A 22,850-nucleotide genomic window follows, 5' to 3' on the forward strand; every position below is an offset into this window, starting at 1 on the left:
GCTCCCTTGGCGCTGGTGACCTCTCCTCCCCCTGCCGACATCCGCTCCGTATCCCTTTCTCAATGCTTTCCTATGGATGTCCAGCATGTCCTCAATGCGATTTTCGCATGGAGGATTGCGGAAGCAGCCTCTAGCGGCTGTCAGGGAGACAGCCACTAGAGACTGCATTAACCCTTAATGTAAACATAGTTTCTCTGAACTGCTATGTTTACAGCTGCAGTGTTAAAACTAGGGGGGACATAGCACCCAGACCACTTCCTTGAGCTGAAGTGGTCTGGGTGCCTATAGTGGTCCTTTAAGATGTAAAATCCAATAAGAACACATTTGGATGCTCAAGTGCATTTTGGACTACTAGGGACTTTGTGTCCAAATAAGCTTTTTAAAGTACAGTTACTGTATATGAAAATGTCATCTAATCTGAAATGTTTAATCATTTTAATACCCACCTACAGGTCTCTAGGCGCAGCTCATCGGCGGAGAGTGCCAGCGAGAACTCCCGGCCCATCAGTAGACCAACATTTAAGTGAAAGAAAAAAAAAAAATGAGTACCTTTTTCCCATTAAGGAGCTACTAGTAGGTTGATAGTTTGTTATTATTGTCTGGAGTGGTTCTTTAAACTTTACCAATTCACGTCAAAATCCTTTGAACAGCATAAACAAAATAAAGTTTTTTTTTTCCTTTTTGTAATAAAGCATTACCGGAGCCTCTTGGCTCAGTGGAATAAACCCCAGTGAGCTTATTTTCAAATACCTTTACATTCCAAGAACAAGATTAAACGTAGATAGTTCACTTAAAGCTGCAAAGTAACATAGCATTGAGGGAAACGTCTGATCTCCTTGAGAAATTCAATAAGATCCGTATCAAGAATTAACGGAACGTCTCATTGCATTGTTTTTAATGGTGGTAAAGTCATACATTTAATACCAAGATAATAGTAGTTTATCCATTGCCCACTGTAATTTCACAATCTGCCAAATTATAAAACCAATATAATTACTGCTTCACTCATGAGGTTTAAAGAGGAGGAAATTAAGGATACATATCTAAAGTAATTGAGAGAGAATAAAGCAGTTGCATAATGCCCAGTACTAGAAGACCAAGGTTAACTAGGATCAGATAAAATAAATACAGCCTCAAATAAATAGTTTATCTAATTATTTCTCAAAATAAAAGAAAAAATATATATAAATAAAAAAATAAAAAAAAGGGAAAAAAAAAATCAAATCACAGACAAATTAAGTATAACAAATTTGTGAAACCAGTTTGCAGATTTCACAATAACAAACACAAACTATAACATCAAAATATAATTAGTCACTGCACACGCACACGCTTATGCCCGTGGTAGTATTCAGTGGGATGTTTTACGGCTGTTAGTGGTGGTGTGTACAGTCTCCTTGAAGAGTTTTTGTTAATACACCATTTAAAAAAAAAACACAAAAAAAAACTGAGCCACCAACTGCATCTTCACAATTTGGGTGCAAAACCAAATGGGAGCATTTTTTTTTTTTTTTTTTTAAGATCTATGTAAAGCATGAATGTGTGACGATTCAAATTAAAAATAGAAAATACATTTTAGTTGTTCAAAATTGAATATGATAAGCGGTCCATGGGAGTGGCCGGTCTTGAACAAAGATGAAAATCAAAATCAGTGCACATATGATTGTTTCAGGAAAAAAAAGGAAAATTTAAACAAGTGGTTTTAAAACATCAGATGGTTTCAGCAACTGCTTTGACTTTCTGGTCTGCTGGGCTGTTCACTGTATCAGGTGTATATCTGTACTTGTATCCATAAGGACGGAGGTGATGGACCATATATTCTAACTGGTACATGGTTCTTGAGTCCACATAGTGGAACGATATGGCCAGGTCAGAGCAACAGCCAGGACCCTATGAGACAAACAGTGAAGTGAGTATAATACCATACAGCAAGTCTTACCCATGAAGGGTTTAATAAACTGATCACAGACAGACATTTTTTTGGTTTGCTCAAGCACAGTACATGTATAAGCAAAGCACTAATCATAGACATAATGTTATCCTAATGCAATGTCATGTGGTTTCATTGTACATGGTGCAGGTAAGATATATGCAGGGTTTTTCAAACGTAGTAAAAACCTATTGTACAGATGATTTCAGAATACATTTTTACAAAGTTAAGATTAGGTATACTCTAAACCAGCGTTTCCCCCAATTGGTGCTCCGCGGAGAACACAAATGGGGTTCCGCCGCAATATCGGAAAACAAAATGGGCACCGCTGCTAATTGAGACGGGCGGCGAGGGAGCACTCTCCCCTACTCTGGTCACTCGCGCGCACTAAAGTGATGCCGGAGCCGGAATATGACATCACTCCGGCATCACTAAGAGGCACATGAGGGAGCTGAGCAGGAAGATCACTGCTTCCTCGCCGCCCACACTGCACACCCACCACTCATCCCAGTAGCACCACTGGACCGCAGGGACTGCACTCAGCCCAGCAGTCCCACTGGACCCCAGAGAAATTGAGATTCCATGCCAGCACTCCCAATGGTAGGGAGGCTGGGTGGAGTGAAATTTAAAAAAATAAATAAATAGTGTGTGTGTGTGTCTGTTAAGGAGTCTGCATGTGTGGGTGTATCAGTGTTTGTCCGTTAGCTTGTCAGCAAGAGTGTGTATGTGTGTTTGTATGTGTCTGTGAAAGAGTATGTGTCACTGTGTATCTGTGTATATGTTAATGTTTATTTATTTTTAAAATTCTTTATTTTTGCTGTGTGTGTATATACACAGTCAGGCCCACCTCATCACAACATCAGCAGGCATTTCAACATATAATAAACTTGCACTTTTTTTTTTAAACTTCTAATAGACTGATCAGATACTCATGTCTAACAGGTCTAACTGTTAACCAGGGTGCAGGCTATACCAAGACTTATGAGACAATCACATTTAAACGTGTTTTGGGAGTTGAGAGGCATACTGAAGCAGCTAGACGTAGATTATTATTAAATGCAAGGGTTCAAGAGTAGAGGGCATGTTAGAGGCTAATTGCAATTATCTATGATATTACTACAGAATATGCTAGGTGGTCATGCAGAGAGGTATGCCACTGGAATTCTACAATATATTATGCTGTTGCACCACTGTAAGGGACTTAAAACGATATCAAACAAAATAACTTTTGCAGAGCATAAAAAGGCATATGTAGCAAGCCAACATCCACCTTTGCAGGTAACTGGTTGCTACAGGTGATATGACTGCTGCCAAGATCATCAGACTCCGCTGGGTAAGGGTAGGGTGCTGCTCTGAATGTCTCCGCGTGTATCCGCAGGCTGGAGCAAAGATTGCGCACTTCTCCAACTCCAGACTCTCAAAAGTGCCGATGTCCTCACTCCCAGGACCTGAAAGCTCTTGGCCGCCAGCTCCGCCTCGCTCCGGGGGTAGAATGAGGGACCAAAGAATCTGAATGTAGGTGTTGCACACTGTGCAGCACGGACATAGTAAGCACTTTAGTTGCCGTCTGAGTGACTGCCACTAGAGGTGTCATTAGGCAGCAATGTAAACACTGCTTTTTTCCTAAAAAAGCTGTATTTACATTGAAAAGCCTGCAGGGACAGGCTATAGACACCATAACCACTACATTAAGCTGCAGTGGTCCTGGTGACTATAGTGTCCCTTTAAGAATTGTATTTTTGTCGTTAAAAATAAAGCTTTGTAAGATTAGAAAAAAAAAACGGTCTAACTTTTTTAGCTGGCTCCAAGATTCAAAGCAAATTTGTCAAGCCCCGATTATAATGTACAAATTCAGGATGCAAACATGATTTCAGTTTGTGCTTAATAGGTGGATTTTGCTGGAAATTTCCATAAGCTCAACACAAAGGAACAAAGGAAGCCTACCAGATAATTACAAGATTTAATTTTCTTTATCTACAATCCAGCTTTTTGTTGAGTTACACGTTCTTGAATGTCAAAAAAATAAAATAAATAATAATAATAAAAAAAAAAAAGGATCTCTGCTCTAATACAGCCCTGACGGAAAGTTTATATTTCACTGCTTACTAGTGTACAGTGGCATATTTCTAGGTCCTTTAAAGGACCACTCTAGTGCCAGGAAAGCACTCGTTTTCCTGGCACTAGAGTGCCCTGAGGGTGCCCCCACCCTCAGGGACCCACTCCCGCCCGGCTCTGGAAAGGGGAAAGGGGTAAAAACTTACCTTTTTCCAGCGCTGGGCGGAGAGATCTCCTCCTGCTCTCCTCCTCCAATCCGCCTCTTCTCCTCCCCGTCGGCTGAATGCGCACGTGCGGCAAGAGCTGCGCGCGCATTCAGCCGGTCACATAGGAAAGCATTCTCAATGCTTTCCTATGGACGCTGGCGTGCTCTCACTGTGAAAATCACAGTGAGAAGCACGCAAGCGCCTCTAGCGGCTGTCAGTGAGACAGCCACTAGAGGACATAGGGGGAAGGCTTAACCCATTCACAAACATAGCAGTTTCTCTGAAACTGCTATGTTTATGAAAAAATGGGTTAACCCTAGAAGGACCTGGCACCCAGACCACCTCATTAAGCTGAAGTGGTCTGGGTGCCTAGAGTGGTCCTTTAAAGATTAAAGGATATCAGATGGGAATGTTTAACATTACCACGCAATAGTATAAACTATCTGCATTGCTCCTTCACATTTTACTTATATTCTGGATTATTTTCTAAACACAGAAATGACCAGGGAATTTTTAAGCATAGCTGGAGTTTAATTTTTCCAATTTCATGTAAATTTAAAGGGACACTATAGTCAACAGAACAACTACAACTACTTATAGTTCTGGCGAGTATAATCATTCCTTTCAGTCAATTTCATGCAAACACTAACTTTTTATATAAAAGGCGGTGTTTACATTACACGTCAAACAAAAAAAAAAAAAAGGAAATAAAATACAAAGTGTAAATTACATAAATATACAAACTGGATTTATAGTGTAGGAGATTCTGGAGAACCTATAATTTCCAAATGGAGAGATAGATATATAGATATAGATATATTTTAATACCGTAGGAACAAAGAAATGGGGGGATGGGGTGGTAGAGATCCCACTAGAGGGCTGGAAAATCAGGAATATCTCCCTTATGTAGGTTAGCAATGTATTGTGATTGAGCTCTTCCTGGGTATCTCTTTTTGCTCACTCAGATAAACAAAAAACAAATACAAAAATAATTATAAATTAATAGAGATATGCCTGATTTTCCAGCCCTCTAGTGGGATCTCTACCACTCCATCCCCCATTTCTTTGTTCCTACAGTGTCTAAAAAATGTTTTTTACATACATACATACATACATACATACATACATACATATATACACACATACATACAAGATTTCAGATGGAATATCATCATATCTCCACAAGTAGTGGTGTAAAGATGTGTCAGCTAGCTCTCCAAAAGAAGTACCTGTAATCCAGAATCCAGTAATCTTATTTCTCGTTTAGAGACAAAGAGGAGGAAGTCGTCTGCAAATGCAGCCACTTTATGGAGTATGTCCCCCGTTGTGATCCCATTTATGTCTCTGTTGCAGCTGATGTTCGTCATAAATAGTTTGAGGGCAAGAACGAAGAGCAGGGGGGGATGGGGGGGGGGGGGGGGGGAGAGAGGGGGCAACCCTGTCTGGTGCCATTGTGGATGGAGAATTCTGTAGTTAGCGCCCCGTTGACTAGGACTTTGGCAGTAGGCTAGTCATACAGGGCCTCTATCCATCTCCTTAATTGAGGTCCTAGTCCTAAAGTCTTGAAGAGGTAGTCCCATCAAACCCTGTCGAAGGCCTTCTCCTCATCGGTGGATAGCAGGAGAATATCCTTGCCCCCCCCACCCCCTACTCCCAACCATGAGGACGAGTGCCAGAATGGTGTTGTCGCTAGCCGCTCGCCCCATTACGAACACCACCTGGTCCGGATGAACCAGTGAGGGAATATGAGTCTAGTGTTTTGCCAGGATCTTGGCCAGTAATTTAATATCACAATTGATGAGCAAGATGGACCTGTAATTCCCACATTGCTCTCCGTCCTTGCCCTCTTTAGGACTGATGGTGATGTGGGCGTCAGCGTTTGTTTAGGTATACGTTGGCCGTCTCTCACCGTGTTGAAAGAAGCCTACAGCGGTGGGTACAGACTGTCAGTGAAGCTTTTGTAGTATCGTAGCGGTAGTCAGTCAGGGCCAGGACTTTTGCCCGGTTTAGTGTTTATCGCAAGTGCCAGTTCCTCTAGGGAGATGGGTTCGTCCAGTTGGTTCAATACATCTCTGTCAATAGTCGGTAGTGAGTGTGCTGTCAAGTATGACTGGATAGAGAGTCTTATAAGCGTCTTAAGAGTCTTATATTCTTGGCCAGCATTCTGGCTAGAAGCTTGCTGCTCTTGTTCCCGTGTAGGGAGAAGGCCCTGTGCCTAACCACGTCTCTAGTAGTGATGTCAGGTCCCGTCTCAGTTCCAGAAGATTTGCCTGGTGTGTTGGGTGTTGTCAGCATTTGTTCAACTTCTCCGTGCTGTGTATGTCCCCAATGATATCATTCAGCAGGGATTCAGTTTATTTTTTAAGTTCTGCGCCCTGTTGTATGAAATGCCCCCTCACCACACTTATGGGCTTCCCACCTGATCGTCGGGGATGTCTGTTCTGGGGTATTGGTCCTGAAGTATTCCCTGAGAACCTTTCCTATGTTAGTGGTCAGGTCAGGTCTGGTCAGCAAGTATTTGTTTAGCTTCGATTTAGACATTGTGGGTCTGAATGTGATCAATACAGGGTATTGGTCCGACCATATCGCCACCCCGTGTTCAGCGTCAATCACCAAGGGAAGATTTTTTTGCGTAGTATAGAAATAGTCTAGTCGGGCGTAAGAGTTGCGTGGGTTTGAGAAAAAGGTGTAATCCTTCTCATCGGGGTAGTGGGCTCTCCAGCAGTCAATGAGTCTATGTAGGAGGGATTTAATAGTGTTCAGTTGTTGGGTCGGAATATGTGATGTGCCCATGGAGAAATCCCATTTAGGGTCTAGTGCGATGTACGTAGGAAGAATTGGTATGGTTTTCGGTTGGGGACGTAGATGGCGTTGATGGTGAGCGTGCCATTGTGTCTGGTAGCAAGTGGTCATATGTTGTTCTCGGGGTTGGCCCTTGCGGTCTATATCTGGGGGTTATTAGGGCGGTGGGACGGGGGTGGAGGAGGGCAGAGTGAAAGAGGAGGGGTAAATGTAAGTATAGAAGAGATAGTGAGAATGTGTGAAATTACACCACGCACGCTCACCTTACTATAGATGCTTCGTTTGATGGGGTATTGGGAGGAGGCCCAGAACCTTTATGCGGCTCGTGTTTGTGACCGATCAGTGTCCCTCGGATCTCTCAACTGTAGTATAAACCGTCTCAAACTCATCTCGCCCCTATGAGGCTCTAAGAATTAAATCTATTCTAGTATGTAGTAATCCTTGCCATTTAGTAAAATGGCCCTACGGCCTACATGGGTAAATAGTAATCCGGCAAGGATTATTTATTTGTTCCTACGGTATTACACTAGAATATATATACACAATATTGTCCATGCTGTTCAAATCCCTCTCTCCTAAAAAGTTATGTGAGAGCCAAAGTCAGGCAGTGTGCATGCAAAGATGGAGAGAAAAAAAAAAAAAAATAAACTACATGGAGCAGTCAGTAAATGGATAGCAATCAGCAATGCACCAGCAAAAAACAAAACAACAACTGGCCACGTAATTTCTGAGACAAGTTTAGACTAGTTGGCCGAGTCACTTCCTGGTCAGGGTACCGCTCCATATAAAATCAGATGTTTTGCCAAGAGCAAGAGCTTTATGGCAGATGCAGTCTAAAACATCTAGAGTGCCAAAGGTTGCCAATTTCTGATGGAAAGGATGCAAAACTGGGAAAAAGAACTCCAAAAAGTCTACATTTATTTCTTTGCATTCTAAGGCATTTATAAAGTAATACATATGGTGACATAAAATCGTGTAACAAGTATAACCAGTCACTTTAAGATTAACTCAAGGCAACACCCTAATCATTTTAAAACTACACTCTCTTCTTAAATAGATAATGGCTGCTTTCACTGTATAAACGCAAACAGTTCAGTAGAAGGATTAATTTTAAATGGCAGTACAAAATCTTTTAATCCAAATCCTGGAACCCCACCTCCCCCAAAAACGTATTTTGACTCTAGAACCAGGCGAAGCTCTCCTTCAGCATTTCTACTCCCTGTCCCTACATTATGCCCTATCACTCACATCCCTCAGTGGTCCTAACAAAATGAGCTCAGGGACAGTCTGGGGAGTAGCAAAGGAGGAAATTATTAAAAAGAAAACAAACAATTCAGGGAGGTAAAACACAAAGTGTGGACTAACAAGCTTCCCCTTGCAGGTGTTATCAGCAGTGCATGCAAGGTTTAAAGCTCATTACAGTCACACAGAATGAATACTAGGCAGCCTGAGTTCTGTGTGCGGTTAGCAATTAGCTCCCAGCAGTAAAGTAGAAATATCCTTTTATGCTCAAATTCCCTTTATCATATTACTGTGTAAGAATGAGGAATAAAAAAAATAAATAAAATAAAAAAATCTACATATAATAGTAATAAAAACTACCATTTACCCAATGTAACTTCCATGACCACTTCTAAAGGCAAAAGAGGTCATAGGTGTTGGAGTAGCACTTTAAAGAGTCACACAAGTTTAGTAGATACACCCAAGGAATACGTGCATGTATACATTAGGGGTATATACGAAAACTGTTTGCAAAGACAACCCTTGTATGCCCTCCCCTTTTCCCACTGGAGTACATGGGGCAACAGCCTATCAGAGGCTTCTCATTGAGCACTAAGGACAGTGGACAATGGTCTGAGATAAGCAGGGGGTGAGGCAGGTGCACTCATGTAGAACACACTTGTCACTTCCATTAGCTCAGGGGAGCTAATGAAAGCAGGAAGAGGCTCCCACCCCAGCTGTTTGACAGCCAGTGGGGTGTTTTATTCATTATTAATAAAAGTGTATTTCCTATAGAAATCAACACTTTTATTATTATTATTATTATTATTATTATTATATTATTTATAGAGCGCCGTCAAATTCCGCAGCGCTTTACAATAGGTGGACGAACAGACATGTAGTTGTAACCAGACAAGTTGGACACACAGGAACAGAGGGGTTGAGGGCCCTGCTCAATGAGCTTACATGCTAGAGGGAGTGGGGTAAAATGACACAAAAGGTAAGGATAGTATTAGACTAGTGACAGTGGCAGAAGAGGAATCAGTTGGGAGCTATTAAGAGTTTAATTGATACGCTTTTATGAAGAAGTGGGTTTTTAATGATTTTTTGAAGGAGTGGAGACTGGGTGAGCATCTAACGGAGGAGGGAAGCGAGTTCCACAGGAACGGTGCAGCCCTCGAGAAGTCTTGAAGGCGAGCATCAGAGGTGGGATTACGGACAGAAGATAGACGTAAGTCTTCAGCCGATCATAAGGGCCTAGACGGGACATACTTGTGTATAAGGGAGGATAGATAGGTGGGAGCAGCATTATGTAGACATTTGAAAGCAAGAACTAGAATTTTAAATTGAGCTCTATATTTTATAGGAAGCCAATGTAGGGACTGACAGAAGTCATTATTATTGGATACTCCTCACCCATACCAAGCTGAACTGCTTTATGGGTGTAAGTCAAGAAACTCTTTGGCCAAAAACACTGGAAAGTGTAACTAACACAGACCCAAGAGCTAGCACTAGTACTGTACAAATATTGGTTTTATTTTATACTTATAGCCATAACCGGTCACGTACCTCAATAGCAGGGTAATAGTTGTAATTCCAGTACCAAAAGGTCTTTGGCAAGTATCCCGGAATAAGGTGATGCTCTGGAACAAAGGGGTGGAATGTTTCCCTTCCACTGGTATCTCTGGAATCTCCAGCCACAACATTAATAGTCTCCATACATTTACCCAAGGCAAGATCTTCAACTGAAGAGCTGTGTGTACATTTCTCCTCCTTGAATGCAGTAACAAATCGCTTTAAGGCTTCCTTACTGAGCACATAACCAGCCCCCCCACTCATATAGCCTTGTTTCACATAGGGTTTGAATCGTCTTCCAAAGTAAATAGGATCATCTGGCTTGTGTTTTGACAGAAGCCACCTCAGATTATCCAGAACAACATAAGTATCGTCATCAGCCTTAATAAACCAATCTGCTTCATCTAAGTGATGATCGTGGACATACTGAAAGGCTTTAATAGTCTTCCAGTAAAGCTGGTCCCGACCTTCCTTAGTATCCAACCCCACCGTGGGGAAGTCTTTGTTCTCTTCAGAACTCATGTATAATACTTTATTACACCTTTGAGCCCAAGTGGCTTTAACATGCTTGGTTTTCTTTTCAAGGTTCTGAGGTCCTGTCATTACCCAGCATAGGATTCTCACCTCCTTGAAGAGATCATCAGATAGGTGTGTATTTTCATCTGGAAAGCAAACAAGTAGAATACATACCAATTATATATTCTTTCAGGCATGTTTTTAATAAAAAGCTGATTAAACAATGTAGTAATACATATGTACACATAAGTTTTAAACATGAGGGTGGGAAGGTATTAGAGATTGAGAAACTTTTGGATTTTATAGTGCCAAGAAAATGGCTTTGTTTTCCTGGCACTATAGAATCCCTTAAGCATGCACATAGACTCTCTATTGTGTAATTAAAAAGAAAAGGCCTAAGCAAGACAACTGCAGGTGTGCAGATATGGAAGACATGCTTGCCGGTTTGGTTGGTTTCCCATTGGTTACAGTGGAAGAGACTCAAGCGTTAGTTGGGATTTCCCAAGCACTTTCTGATTCAAGTGAATGTCATAGCAATAGACCAGATCTTAAAAAGAAAGCTGCAAAAAGACACATGCTTATCAAAGTACCTAATTCTAAATGACAAATTCACAACAAAGCATCAGTGGAGGAGAACAGTCTGATATTCAATCATGGAGATAGGGTGAAGTACTGGCTTTTGCCACATGCATGAGAGATGCATTTAACATTCTTTAGGACCCAGCAAAAATGTGAATGAGCACAAGATACATTTCTGTGCTACCTGTTATACATACATTGGCTCCTTTGCCAGCAGTGGAGTGTAGCGAGAAATCAATAAGGCACCTGACTGGCACCACTAGAAGACTATGGAATGTAAGGGTGCAAGGGAACTAGGCATTGTAGAGAGGCAGTACTAACGCCACAGGTTCTTGGAAAATTTGAATTCAGTAATGGAAAAAGGGATTAATAGGCAGACAACCTTGGATTGGGATGGGTGAAGGCATTGGGGTCACTTGTTTTCAATGATTAGTCCTTCTCAACAGGGCATGGATTAGGAAAACAAATGGGGGTATAATTAAATTGATAATAACAGACAACACTGCAGATGAGGTATGAAATTACTCCATATGGGCTAAGCCGGATAGATTAAAAAAAAAAAAAATTGGATTAAATCAGAAGAGTTTTTTTTTTTAAATGAAATTTCACCTTAAAAGCAGAGATATCGGGGCGGGGCCTGACCGCCGGTCAGATCAGACTTGTTTCGTCTGAGCTCCTGCTTCTGAGATTAAATATCGGAGCTAACTGCGGGCCACAAGCAGACACCGACCTGAAAATACGATCACAGCACTGTTCAGGCGATGGGGATTCCGGTGATACCCGACAAGACCCCCAGCGGCACCAAAGTAACCCGGTAGAGGCCTGAGGCCTACAAGCTTGAGCCTGGGTGGGACGGCCGCTCGCCCGGTGCTCGGACCGGCGCTCTGCCACCTCCCCCCGGACCGGGGGGGGGGGGGGGGTCATCCCGGTCCCCACAGGCTACCACCACTGCATGCCGCAACACCTCCACTCCGGTCCAGCCGAGCATTGCGGTCCGGACGGCGTGCCCCAAGATGGCCGACCAGCACCTAACCAACGCACAATATGGCGGGGAAACCGAGCAGCACACAAACGACCTGACGCTCTCACACGGCTGGATGCCGTGTTTGCGCCCTTCTGGAGGAAACTGGCGGAAAGGCAAGTGAGAGAGCACCCACCAAGAACACACTTCAACCACAAGGTACTGCTCACAGGGGAAAGTGAACGGGAAAATGGCGTCGCCGACAGCGACACCCCCAGCCAACACGTGGGCCTGAGTGACTACGACCGCAGCGAACAGCCCTCACACGGAGGAACAGGCTGCCAACGCGCAAACATGCCTCCAAGATGCAGCTCCAAACGAGAATCAAGGTCAGGGTCATGAGGGACTCCCGGGACAGCCACCTAAAGCAGCAAGCCCACACGCAAGCCTGGTGTCCCACATCCTACCACATTAAGGCAAACCCGAGAAACAAACTTTATCCACAAGCGAACAGCAAAAACCGCAGGGGAATCGGCTGATTGACCGGAGCTCTCACCAGATGGGCTACTTTGATCTCCCACAGCCCACAGGTAACTCCTTGCACAGGACTCTTTCCACACGGAACTCTGGACTTAACATGATAACATCACAGTTACTAGATATTAACCCCTTAAGGACCGCTGACGGTTCAGGACCGTCAGCGGTAAAACGTGCGTTTGGACCGCTGACGGTCCTGAACCGTCATAACGGTTTTGGGCTACTTACCTGATCGCCGTCGGTCCCACGGCGGCGATCAGCTCTCCTCCCGGTCCAGGGGGGTTGCCTGTCTGCCCGGGCAGTCCCCCCTCGGCAGATCAGGACCACACGGCCATGTGATCACTCGATCACATGACCGCAATAGGGGTCTGTGTATCTGCCTGCAGGGGGACTGTCTGTGCTGACAGGCAGTCTCCCTGCATCTGTAAAATCAAAAATAAAGTGTAAAAAAAAAAATAATATGTGTATATATATACATGTATTATATCTATATATACCTATATATAATATATGTATATATATATCATATATATATATAATGTCACACTAAGTGTATTTTTATATTTATATATACGTATATAATTATAAAAATACACTTATATTTAAATTACACACGAATATATACAATATATATAATAACTATATATATGGTATATATATTATTATAAAATACAAATAATATGTTAATAAAAATAAATAAAAAATAAAAATAATTAATAATTAAAAAAAAATTATATATATATATATTCAGTTTTATTCTAACAGTATTTTGATATTGATATATATATTTATATCAAAATACACTTAGAATGTAATGATATATATATCTATGTATAAATAAATAAAAATAATACGAAATATACATATGTCCACATACATAATTACATGAATAATTTCATAAATATACACGTAGACGTCAAATATATAAATATGTATATATATTAAAATTCTACGTGCATATTTATGTAATATTTTTACCTAATTAAGTAATTTTAATGATTGCAATTTGAGGGACCTGCCTGCCAACCCAGGCCAAAAGTCCAGATAATTTAATTTGCTAGCACTGTGCTTAACCCTGTAACTTTCTATGACACCCTAAATCCTGTACATGGGGGTACTGTTTTACTCGGGAGACTTCGCTGAACACAAATATTAGTGTTTCAAAACAGTAAAACATATCACAGCGATGATATTGTCAGTGAAAGTGAAGTTTTTTGCATTTTTCACACACAAACAGCTCTTTCACCGAGGATATTATTGCTGTGATATATTTTACTGTTCTGATACACTAATATTTGTGTTCAGCGAAGTCTCCTGAGTATAACAGTACCCCACATGTAGAGGTTTTATAGTGTTTGTGAAAGTTACAGGGTCAAATATAAGGCTTGATTTTACTTTTTTTTTTATTCAAATTTGTCAGATTGGTTAGGTTGCCTTTGAGAGCGTATGGTAGCCAAGGAATGAGAATTAGCCCCATGATGGCATACCATTTGCAAAAGAAGACAACCCAAGGTATTGCAAATGGGGTATGTTCAGCTTTTTTTAGTAGCCACTTAGTCACAAACACCGGCCAAAGTTAGCGTTTTTTGCATTTTTAACACACAAACAAATATAAATGCTAACTTTGGCCAGTGTTTGTGACTAGGTGGCTACTAAAAAAGACTGGACATACCCCATTTTGAATACCCTGGGTTGTCTACTTTAAAAAATATGTACATGTTAGGTGTGTTTCGGGGATTTATGACAGATAACGGTGTAACAATGTCACTATTGATACATTTAAAATATATATATATTGAAACAGCAATTTCCTACTTGTATTTATAGGCCTATAACTTGCAAAAAAAAGCAATAAAGCATGTAAACACTGGGTGTTTTTAAACTCGGGACAAAATTTTGAATCTATTTAGCAGTTTTTTTCATTAGCTTTTGTAGATAAGTAAAAGATTTTTCAAGTAAAAGTCCAAAACCATGTTTTTTTTTTTATTTTTCACCATATTTTATTATTTTTTTTTAAATACAATATATGACATAATATATATACTGGTATGTAAAGAAAGCCCTTCTTGTCGTGAAAAAAACAGTATATAACTTGTATGGGAACCGTAAATGAGAGAGCGGAAAATTACAGCTAAACACAAACACCACAAAAGTGTTAAAACTGCTCTGGTCCTTAACGTACAAACATCGCAAAAACAGGCCGGTCCTGAAGGGGTTAAAGCAAATTGTTGTTTTCAAGCTGTGATCATCTGAAAGCAGGGAGAGCTCAGATTTGCATGATTTAGTTGTTATATGTTTATTGCTCGGTCTTAGTTTGCCATAGTTGATATTGTTTCAGTTAGCTAAGAGATATACGCAAATAATAGAAACTATTAATTTACAACCAACAATGTAATAGAACAGAACTAAGTTTCACAAGCTGCCAACTGCCAGTAAATGCTTTAATACAATCCTGCCATGGCAGTTAAAGGACCACTCTAGGCACCCAGACCACTTCAGCTTAATGAAGTGGTCTGGGTGCCAGGTCCAGCTAGCTTTTACCCTTTTTTTTTATAAACATAGTTTCAGAGAAACTGCTATGTTTATACTGAGGGTTAAGCCAGCCTCCAGAGCCTCTAGTGGCTGTCTCATTAACAGCCGCTAGAGGCGCTTGCGTGCTTCTCACTGTGAAAATCACAGTGAGAGCACGCAAGCGTCCATAGGAAAGCATTATGAATGCTTTCCTATGCGACCGGCTGAATGCGAGCGCGGCTCCTGCCGCGCATGCGCATTCAGCCGATGACGTCGCGAGGAAGAAGAGGAGGAGGAGGAAAGCTCCCCGCCCGGCGCTGGAGAAAGAGGTAAGTTTAACCCCTTCCTCCCCCCAGAGCCCGGCAGGAGTGGGTCCCTGAGGGTGGGGGCACCCTCAGGGCACTCTAGTGCCAGGAAAACGAGTATGTTTTCCTGGCACTAGAGTGGTCCTTTAAACAATAACGATGTCACACTTTTGTTTCACAATCAACAAATATTGGCACAGGGCCAAGACCGTTACCTTCTGTTTCTACCGGTGATATGCAGGTTTTAGCAGAATCACATTGCAGTTAAAAGCCAGATTGAATAGCTTACCGACTCATGCCTAGACTTAACCCCACCTAGAAAGTTATCTAGCTTGAACGTATCACGCTCTTATTGTTGTTTTATATAAATTTTAAAATATGTGCAGCTGACACTGATGCCATGCTTGTTTTCCTCTACTACAATATGCTGTCCTTGTACTAGCTGTCGTGGCAGTGCAAGTAATTGTGTTACTTAAGTTTGCGCACATCAAAAATTAAGAATTAAAAAAAAAAAAAAAGCTGAGATATCTTTTAAACAAATGCTACAGCAAGTCTAGCCTTTGGTAAATAACTCTGGAATATAATAACTGTAAGCAATTCTATGAATCTATAATGAATGCGGCTGCGAGGCTTATTTTCCTGTCCGGTCGCACCTCCCACGCCTCCGTCAGTCCCTGCATTGGCTTCCAGTTAGATATAGGGTCCAATTCAAAATTCTGGCGCTTGCTTACAAATCCCTACATAATGCTGCTCCAACATACCTATCCTCCCTCATACACAAGTATGTCCCGTCGAGAACCCCTGCGCTCATCCCAAGACCTACGCCTATCCTCTGCCCGGATCCCCAGTTCTGACGCTCGCCTTCAAGACTTCTCTAGGGCTGCACCTATTCTGTGGAACTCCCTTCCCTCCTCAATCAGACTTTCACCCAGCCTCCATTCCTTCAAAAAAATCTTTGAAAACTCACTTCTTCATTAAAGCGTATCAATTAAACTGTCAGCAGGCTTCTCATCCCCCACCCCATGACTCCTTTCCTGCAACTGTCAAAAGTGACCTACCAAGCACTCAATAAACCCTTCTCTAACAAACTATTTAATCCCCCTACTTTAACCCTTTGTGTCACTATACCCCACTCCCTCTAGCATGTAAGCTCATTGAGCAGGGCCCTCAACCCCCTCTGTTCCTGTACGTCCAGTGGTCTGATCTCAATTATGTGTGTTAGTCAGGGGCGTATTTGCCGCGAGGCAAACAAGGCATTTGCCTTGGGCGGCATTTTCCAGGGGGCGGAAAAAAAAGCCGCCCCAAACGCCCAGGGCAAATGCCTTGTTAGCCTTGCGGCTAACAGACATCCTGGGCTGGTGGCTGCTGGGCTGGTTGCTGGGCGGGCGGGCGGCTGGCGAGGGAGCACTTCCTCTGAGCTGTCTGCTCAGCTCCCTCGCGCGCCGCAGAGTGAGGCTGGGAGCCGGAATATGACGTCATATTCCGGCTCCGCCTCCCAGCCTCACTGTGCGGCGCGCGAGGGAGCTGAGCAGACAGCTCAGAGGAAGTGCTCCCTCGCCAGCCGCCCGCCCAGCAACCAGCCCAGCAGCCCGACCGGCAGCCCCACTAGACCCCAGGGAGAGGGAGAACCCCCCCAGCATTCCCAAAGGTAAGGAGGCTGGAGGGGTAAATTAAAAAAAAAATGAGTTAATGTGAGTGAGTGTGTCTGTTAGTGTGTGTGAGTGTGTCTGACTGTGTGTGTCTGTTAGTGTGTGTGTGTGTGTCTGTTAGTGTGTGTGAGTGTGTCTGTTAGTGTGTGTGAGTGTGTCTGTTAGTGTGTGTGAGTGTGTCTGTTAGTGTGTGTGAGTGTGTCTGTTAGTGTGTGTGAGTGTGTCTGTTAGTGTGTGTGAGTGTGTCTGTTAGTGTGTGTGAGTGTGTCTGTTAGTGTGTGTGAGTGTGTCTGTTAGTGTGTGTGAGTGTGTCTGTTAGTGTGTGTGTGTGTGTCTGTTAGTGTGTGTGTGTGTGTGTCTGTTAGTGTGTGTGTGTGTGTGTCTGTTAGTGTGTGTGTGTGTGTGTGTGTTAGTGTGTGTGTGTGTGTGTGTGTGTGTGTGTGTTAGTGTGTGTGTGTGTGTGTGTGTCTGTTAGTGTGTGTCAGTGTGTCTGTTTGTCTGTTAGTGAGTGTGTGTGTGTGAGAGTGTGTGTGTGTGAGAGTGTGTGTGTGTGAGAGTGTGTCTGTTAGTGAGTGTGTGTGTGTGTGAGTGTGTCTGTTAGTGAGTGTGTCTGTTAGCAGCTAACAGACACACTCACTAACAGACACACTCACTAACAGACACACTCACTAACAGACACACTCACTAACAGACACACTCACTAACAGACACACTCACTAACAGACACACTCACTAACAGACACACTCACTAACAGACACACTCACTAACAGACACACTCACTAACAGACACACTCACTAACAGACACACTCACTAACAGACACACTCACTAACAGACACACTCACTAACAGACACACTCACTAACAGACACACTCACTAACAGACACACTCACACTCACTAACAGACACACTCACACTCACTAACAGACACACTCACACTCACTAACAGGCACACTCACACTCACTAACAGGCACACTCACACTCACTAACAGGCACACTCACACTCACTAACAGGCACACTCACACTCACTAACAGGCACACTCACACTCACTAACAGGCACACTCACACTCACTAACAGGCACACTCACACACTCACACACTGACAGATACGCATCCATTAGCTAACAGTTAGCTAATGGATGCGTATCTGTCAGTGTGTGTGTATTTAGAAGGCGGGGGAAGGGTTGGGTGGGGGTAAGGGGGGGGGGGGTAAGGGGGGCGCCTGAGTTTTGTCCTGCCTAGGGCAGCACAAAACCAGGATACACCCCTGGTGTTAGTCCACCCATTGTACAGCGCTACGAAATTTGTTGGCGCTATATAAATAATAAAATAATAATAATAATGAACCCTTAAAAAGGATAATGGGCAAATATGTACTTTCAAGCAATCTAACCTGAGAGCATAACCTGTTCGTACAGTTACAGGTTCTGGAGAACTTTGTGTTTTTGCATATAGCTTCTATAAAACAGGCTGCTGCAATAATAGGTTTACATTGCACTTTTAACAAGTCAGATAATATTCGTTATCTACTTTCTCTTTGACCAAGGTCTCATTGTGCAGCTGGTCTTCAGAAGGTATAAAAAATAGTGACTAAGGGAGGGTAATGTAAAAAAAAAAAAAAGTATGACCAGCTAGCAAGAAAATATTTGCATAACTTTTCCCAAGACACTTATTCACTAAACAGTGAGATGCAGGAAACCAAATATGAATTTAAAAAGTTGAAGATAAATTCCAAGCTGGGAAAAAAATATTCTATGCTACATTTTGTTTTACAATTCATATTAAAATGATCAATGAATAAACCAGAATTTTATGAAGTTACAAATGAAGGCTGGTTGAATTTACAGCTGCAGAGAGGGGTTAAAAGCCATTCAGCATGGCCAAATCCTACTAAGCCACGCAAGCACGGTGAAAGTCTCATTATGTCTTGGTGACAGAGGGGTGTGGTTTGGTGGCAAGAGAGGCTCAGTTTTGTCAAAATGAAAATGATTTGACAAAAAAAAAACAAAAAAAAAACAAAAAAAAAAAAACGACAGCATCATAACCAAGAACAATATATTGTATTCCTTTCAATCTAAATGGTAGTGTCACTTTACCTTTAAGGTTATTAAATTTATACACTAGTATGTTATGTTATGGTCAGTTAGTATTATTCCACATAAAATAGCTCATTAACAATTAGAGATGACTTTACCCAGGCATAGCTTAGCACACACATTGTGAGTTAAATTACACATGTTTTAGGCAAACTTGCAACTTTTCTAAGAAAAGGCAGTTCCGCATTCACTCACCCCTGTTACACTTAGAGGAAAACAGTGCAGGGCATGTAAGTGGAGGAGTGAAAAAAAAATAAAAAGGCAAAAAAAAAAAAAAAATCTAAAAATGTCAGCAACACTTTCATGTCCAGTGCAAAGTCATATTCCAAAGTTGCATCTACAGTGATATTCTGTGTTTGTGCATTTCTTCTATAATGTCAAAAGTTCGAATATCACTGGATGAATTGATTTGCATGACATGTTCTAGCAGTGACAGGCACTCAATGTCAATGACAAATTAGAAAAAAAACAAAAACACCCCCACAAAAACACATATCATATATGATGGAAACAGTCTTGCAGATTCAATTGTGATTCTAATGTTAAACAAAAAGTAGCAAAATTACATTTTACAGTATACAGACAACTGTATCATTATTTAGCATATAACCTTTTCCCCTTCACACTAAGCACCATAACTACTACAAACTAATGTAGTGGTTATGATGCAATAAACGATGAATACAATCCCCTGTTTCTGAGTCAAATTGTAGGTTTGACTAAAACGAGGAGTCCCCAGAGCCTGGCCCCTGCTTGAGAGACAGATGTAGCCCAATACCATAAATTGGCATGTCCTTTTTATGAGGCTTAGATTGCTTCTTTAAAAATTAGTCCTCAAAGATAGACAAGCTGTGCGAGAAAGTGCTTTCGCTGAAGCCCCTTTAGCACCGAGAATTCTAAAAGACGTAGTGATGGTAAGCTAAGTGAAGAACACAAACAATGGGTTTCATCACTAAACAGCAAGGTGTTAGGCAAGATCCAATTTACAAAACATTCCCAAAAGAGTCATTAAAAAAAAAAAAAAAAAAAAATCTGCAAGTCACTAGTTGACTAGACTCCAACACCATCTAACTGAAAACGGAGTTTGCAAACGTCAGACCAATGCAGCTAAAGTTTAGAATTTTTCAAATTCCTCTATATTGACATTTCCAAAACTTGCATCTACAGTGAACAAGTTAGACAGACATGCCAGCACATACAGAAAACTTAATGACAAATGTTACATGCAATTACTTTCTTTAGGAATGTCTGTGAATACATTATACCATCTCCTACAACTAAGTCACTGTTGGCACTCAAGGTATTTTGGGCTCCGTTTTCCAGGGTGGTTGAAACTTATGGAAGAATAGCATACAAAAGAAAGTTGCCGTCACTGTATCAGCCCACATGGGCACCCTTCCTCTGTTTAATTAGATAGTGGCTTATTTTCATGTGATGTCATCTCCCACTGTTCTTCTTTAATTTTATTCGTATTCACTAAAGTAAGAATTCAAGTGAATTTCACATTTTAAGACCAAAATATCAGAGCTGGAAGTACAACTGCTTTAGAGCATGTTTGCAGTACGGCTATTTTGACCTTAAAATGAGAAATTCACATTGAATTCTTACGTTTGTGAATAACGTCTGCTCATTTGAGAATTTGAACCTCTTGTTCCTGTTAACCTTTGTAAACTTTTTTTTTTTGGTTGATTTTTGTAAATATAATATTATTGTAAATAAAAAAACAAAACAAAAAAAAATACAATAAGTGACTACAAAGTAGCTGTGGCAAAGCATAAAGAGGACTGGAGCTGTACAACAGTTGGGGCACTTACTTTTGGAACTACACAAGATTCAGCCTTTGGGGAAGAAGGATAATATAGTTTCAGCTTTTGGGGGAGGGGGGATGTAATTTTAAAGTTTCAGCCTATGGAAGGGGGGGCGATAATATTATTTTAAAGTTTCAGCCTTTGGAAGGGGGGGGGGGTGATATTATATTTTAAAGTTTCAGCCTTTGGAAAGGGCGGGGGGGGGGATTAATATTATATTTTAGAGTTTCAGCATTCGGGAAAGGTGGGGGGTAATATTATATTTTAGAGTTTCAGTTTCAGGTGGTTAAGATGAAATCTTTAATTTATGGTACCTTACCTTTGTGCTGCTTGGTGTCAGCATTGAAATTCATCTCCCCAGCCAGCCCATCCGCAGGGGCCTCATGCTCCTCCACATGCCTGAAGTGGGGGTCATTGTGCAGGACCCGGGGTGTGGGGGTGTCCCTCTCGTCCAGGACCAGGCTGAAGATCACGTAGCAGCAGATGAAGCCGATGGCCAAGCCGACGGCGAAGGTGGCCAAGCTGAGCACGGACTTAGAGGGAGCCATGTCCAGGAAGGATGACCCTAGGATATATGGGGGGGTAACAAGTCATTAGCAGGGTTCAGCACACCTCCCCCATCGCCCACTCCCCCGTTCTCCCCTCTGCACTCACATCGCTGTCAGCAAGCCGGAGTCACACACAGTTCGGCCTCCCCTCCCCACAGTCACCGACTGAATGACCGAGCCCAGGGCAAAGCCGGCGGAGTGGCTGGCAGGCCACGCCCACCATGGGATTGCCGCACGTGACAGCGGCTTCTCCCATCCTTCACATCGCGTTCTATCACATTTCCCTACCCGCGTCACTCACAGGCAGAGATGCTGGAGCAGAGGCCACCTAATGCGCATGCGCTCGGAGCCTCGCCTGGGGTAAGAGAGGGTGTGCGAACCGCGCAGGTAGTGGGAAATAATGGGGCAGTGCGCACAGTACTACCGTCGGTATACACCGCGCATCATCGGGCAGGGAGAGCTCGCACAGCGAAGCACCATCCGATCTCCCTACCACGCACGCGCAGAGCCAGGCTGCTCAGCCTAACACACAGCGACCGCGCGTGCGCAGTATAGAGATCTGATGGTCACTTTCACTGTGAAATCTCTCTACCTGCTACACACAGCGACCCCGCATCATCGGGCAGGGAGAGCTCGCACAGCGAAGCACCATCCGATCTCCCTACCATACCCTGCACTGCGCATGCGCCAGGCTACATTAGCTAACAGGTATGATGCTGCAGTCGTATAATTAAAGATTGTGTTCAAGTTAGGTTCCTGAACTAGGCTTGCCGACGATTTAAATGTCCCATGCGGTTTCCTCTTAGATCATGACACAGTTGTAAAGCAGAATTGTAATTTGGGTCATCCTTCTGTGCTATGTGTTTGAGAGGGGCACATACATTTAAAGGGACTCTCCAGGCAGAGGATTTTACTCACCTGGTTCCAGCGCCGGGAGCCTTGTGAAACCGCGCCCCTTATTTCATCAAAACAACGAAATAGGCGGGCGCGAGCAGGGAGCAATCAGACGCTTCCATCGCCGCACATGCGCACATACTTCATAGGGCGGAATGAATGCCGCCCTCTGAAGTCCTGAGCGCACTACCGCGCATGCGTGCGGTGTGCGCGGCCGCAAGCTGAGCTGACTGACAGCTCAGTTTGCGGTCTTTGCCCGCCCCCTCTCCTCTGCTGACAGGCAGGAGAGAGAAGGCGCGCACACAGTGCCTTCTCTCTCCTGCACACGTCAGACGTATTTTAATACGTCTGACGTGTACAAGGCCTTTTTAGGGCCCTACATGATAGAAAGTCCCTCTGGTGGCCGTCTGAGTGATGGCAACTGGAGGTATTCCTATCAATAAATGTAAACACTGGATTTTCTCTCTTGGGGCCAGACGGTCCCCCGGATGCTGAACACCAGAAAAACCGGAGACCCTCGACGAGGTGTAGATGCGCGTCTCACGCGTGACCGGCTGTGGTTATGCTGCTGTTTATGCCAGGGTGATGCTTGGGGCCTGGTCCGCCTTCTCCGTGGGTTCCTCTTGCCTGTAGGGGCCACGGGTGTTTTCCTTG

General features: G+C 42.8%; 1 protein-coding gene across 2 annotated transcripts; it reads right to left on the reverse strand.

Moving 5' to 3' along the window:
• Nucleotides 1-1,219: 1,219 nt before the first annotated feature.
• C1GALT1 (core 1 synthase, glycoprotein-N-acetylgalactosamine 3-beta-galactosyltransferase 1) lies at nt 1,220-21,527 on the reverse strand. Of its 2 annotated transcripts, XM_063450745.1 has the most exons (4): nt 21,409-21,527; nt 21,074-21,319; nt 9,784-10,451; nt 1,220-1,890 (listed from the first exon to the last, which is right to left on the reverse strand). In XM_063450745.1, exons 2-4 carry the CDS (start codon nt 21,300-21,302, stop codon nt 1,711-1,713), a joined length of 1,077 nt encoding a protein of 358 aa, XP_063306815.1. In that variant the 5' UTR covers nt 21,303-21,319; nt 21,409-21,527; the 3' UTR covers nt 1,220-1,710. The 2 variants fall into 2 exon arrangements, with proteins under 2 accessions (XP_063306815.1, XP_063306816.1); XM_063450746.1 differs by lacking the exon at nt 21,409-21,527 and having other exon boundaries at nt 21,074-21,386.
• Between the last annotated feature and the right edge of the window lie 1,323 nt (nt 21,528-22,850).

The sequence above is a fragment of the Pelobates fuscus genome, chromosome 4 (assembly GCF_036172605.1).
Source record: "Pelobates fuscus isolate aPelFus1 chromosome 4, aPelFus1.pri, whole genome shotgun sequence".
In the NCBI taxonomy this organism is placed as follows: domain Eukaryota; kingdom Metazoa; phylum Chordata; class Amphibia; order Anura; family Pelobatidae; genus Pelobates; species Pelobates fuscus.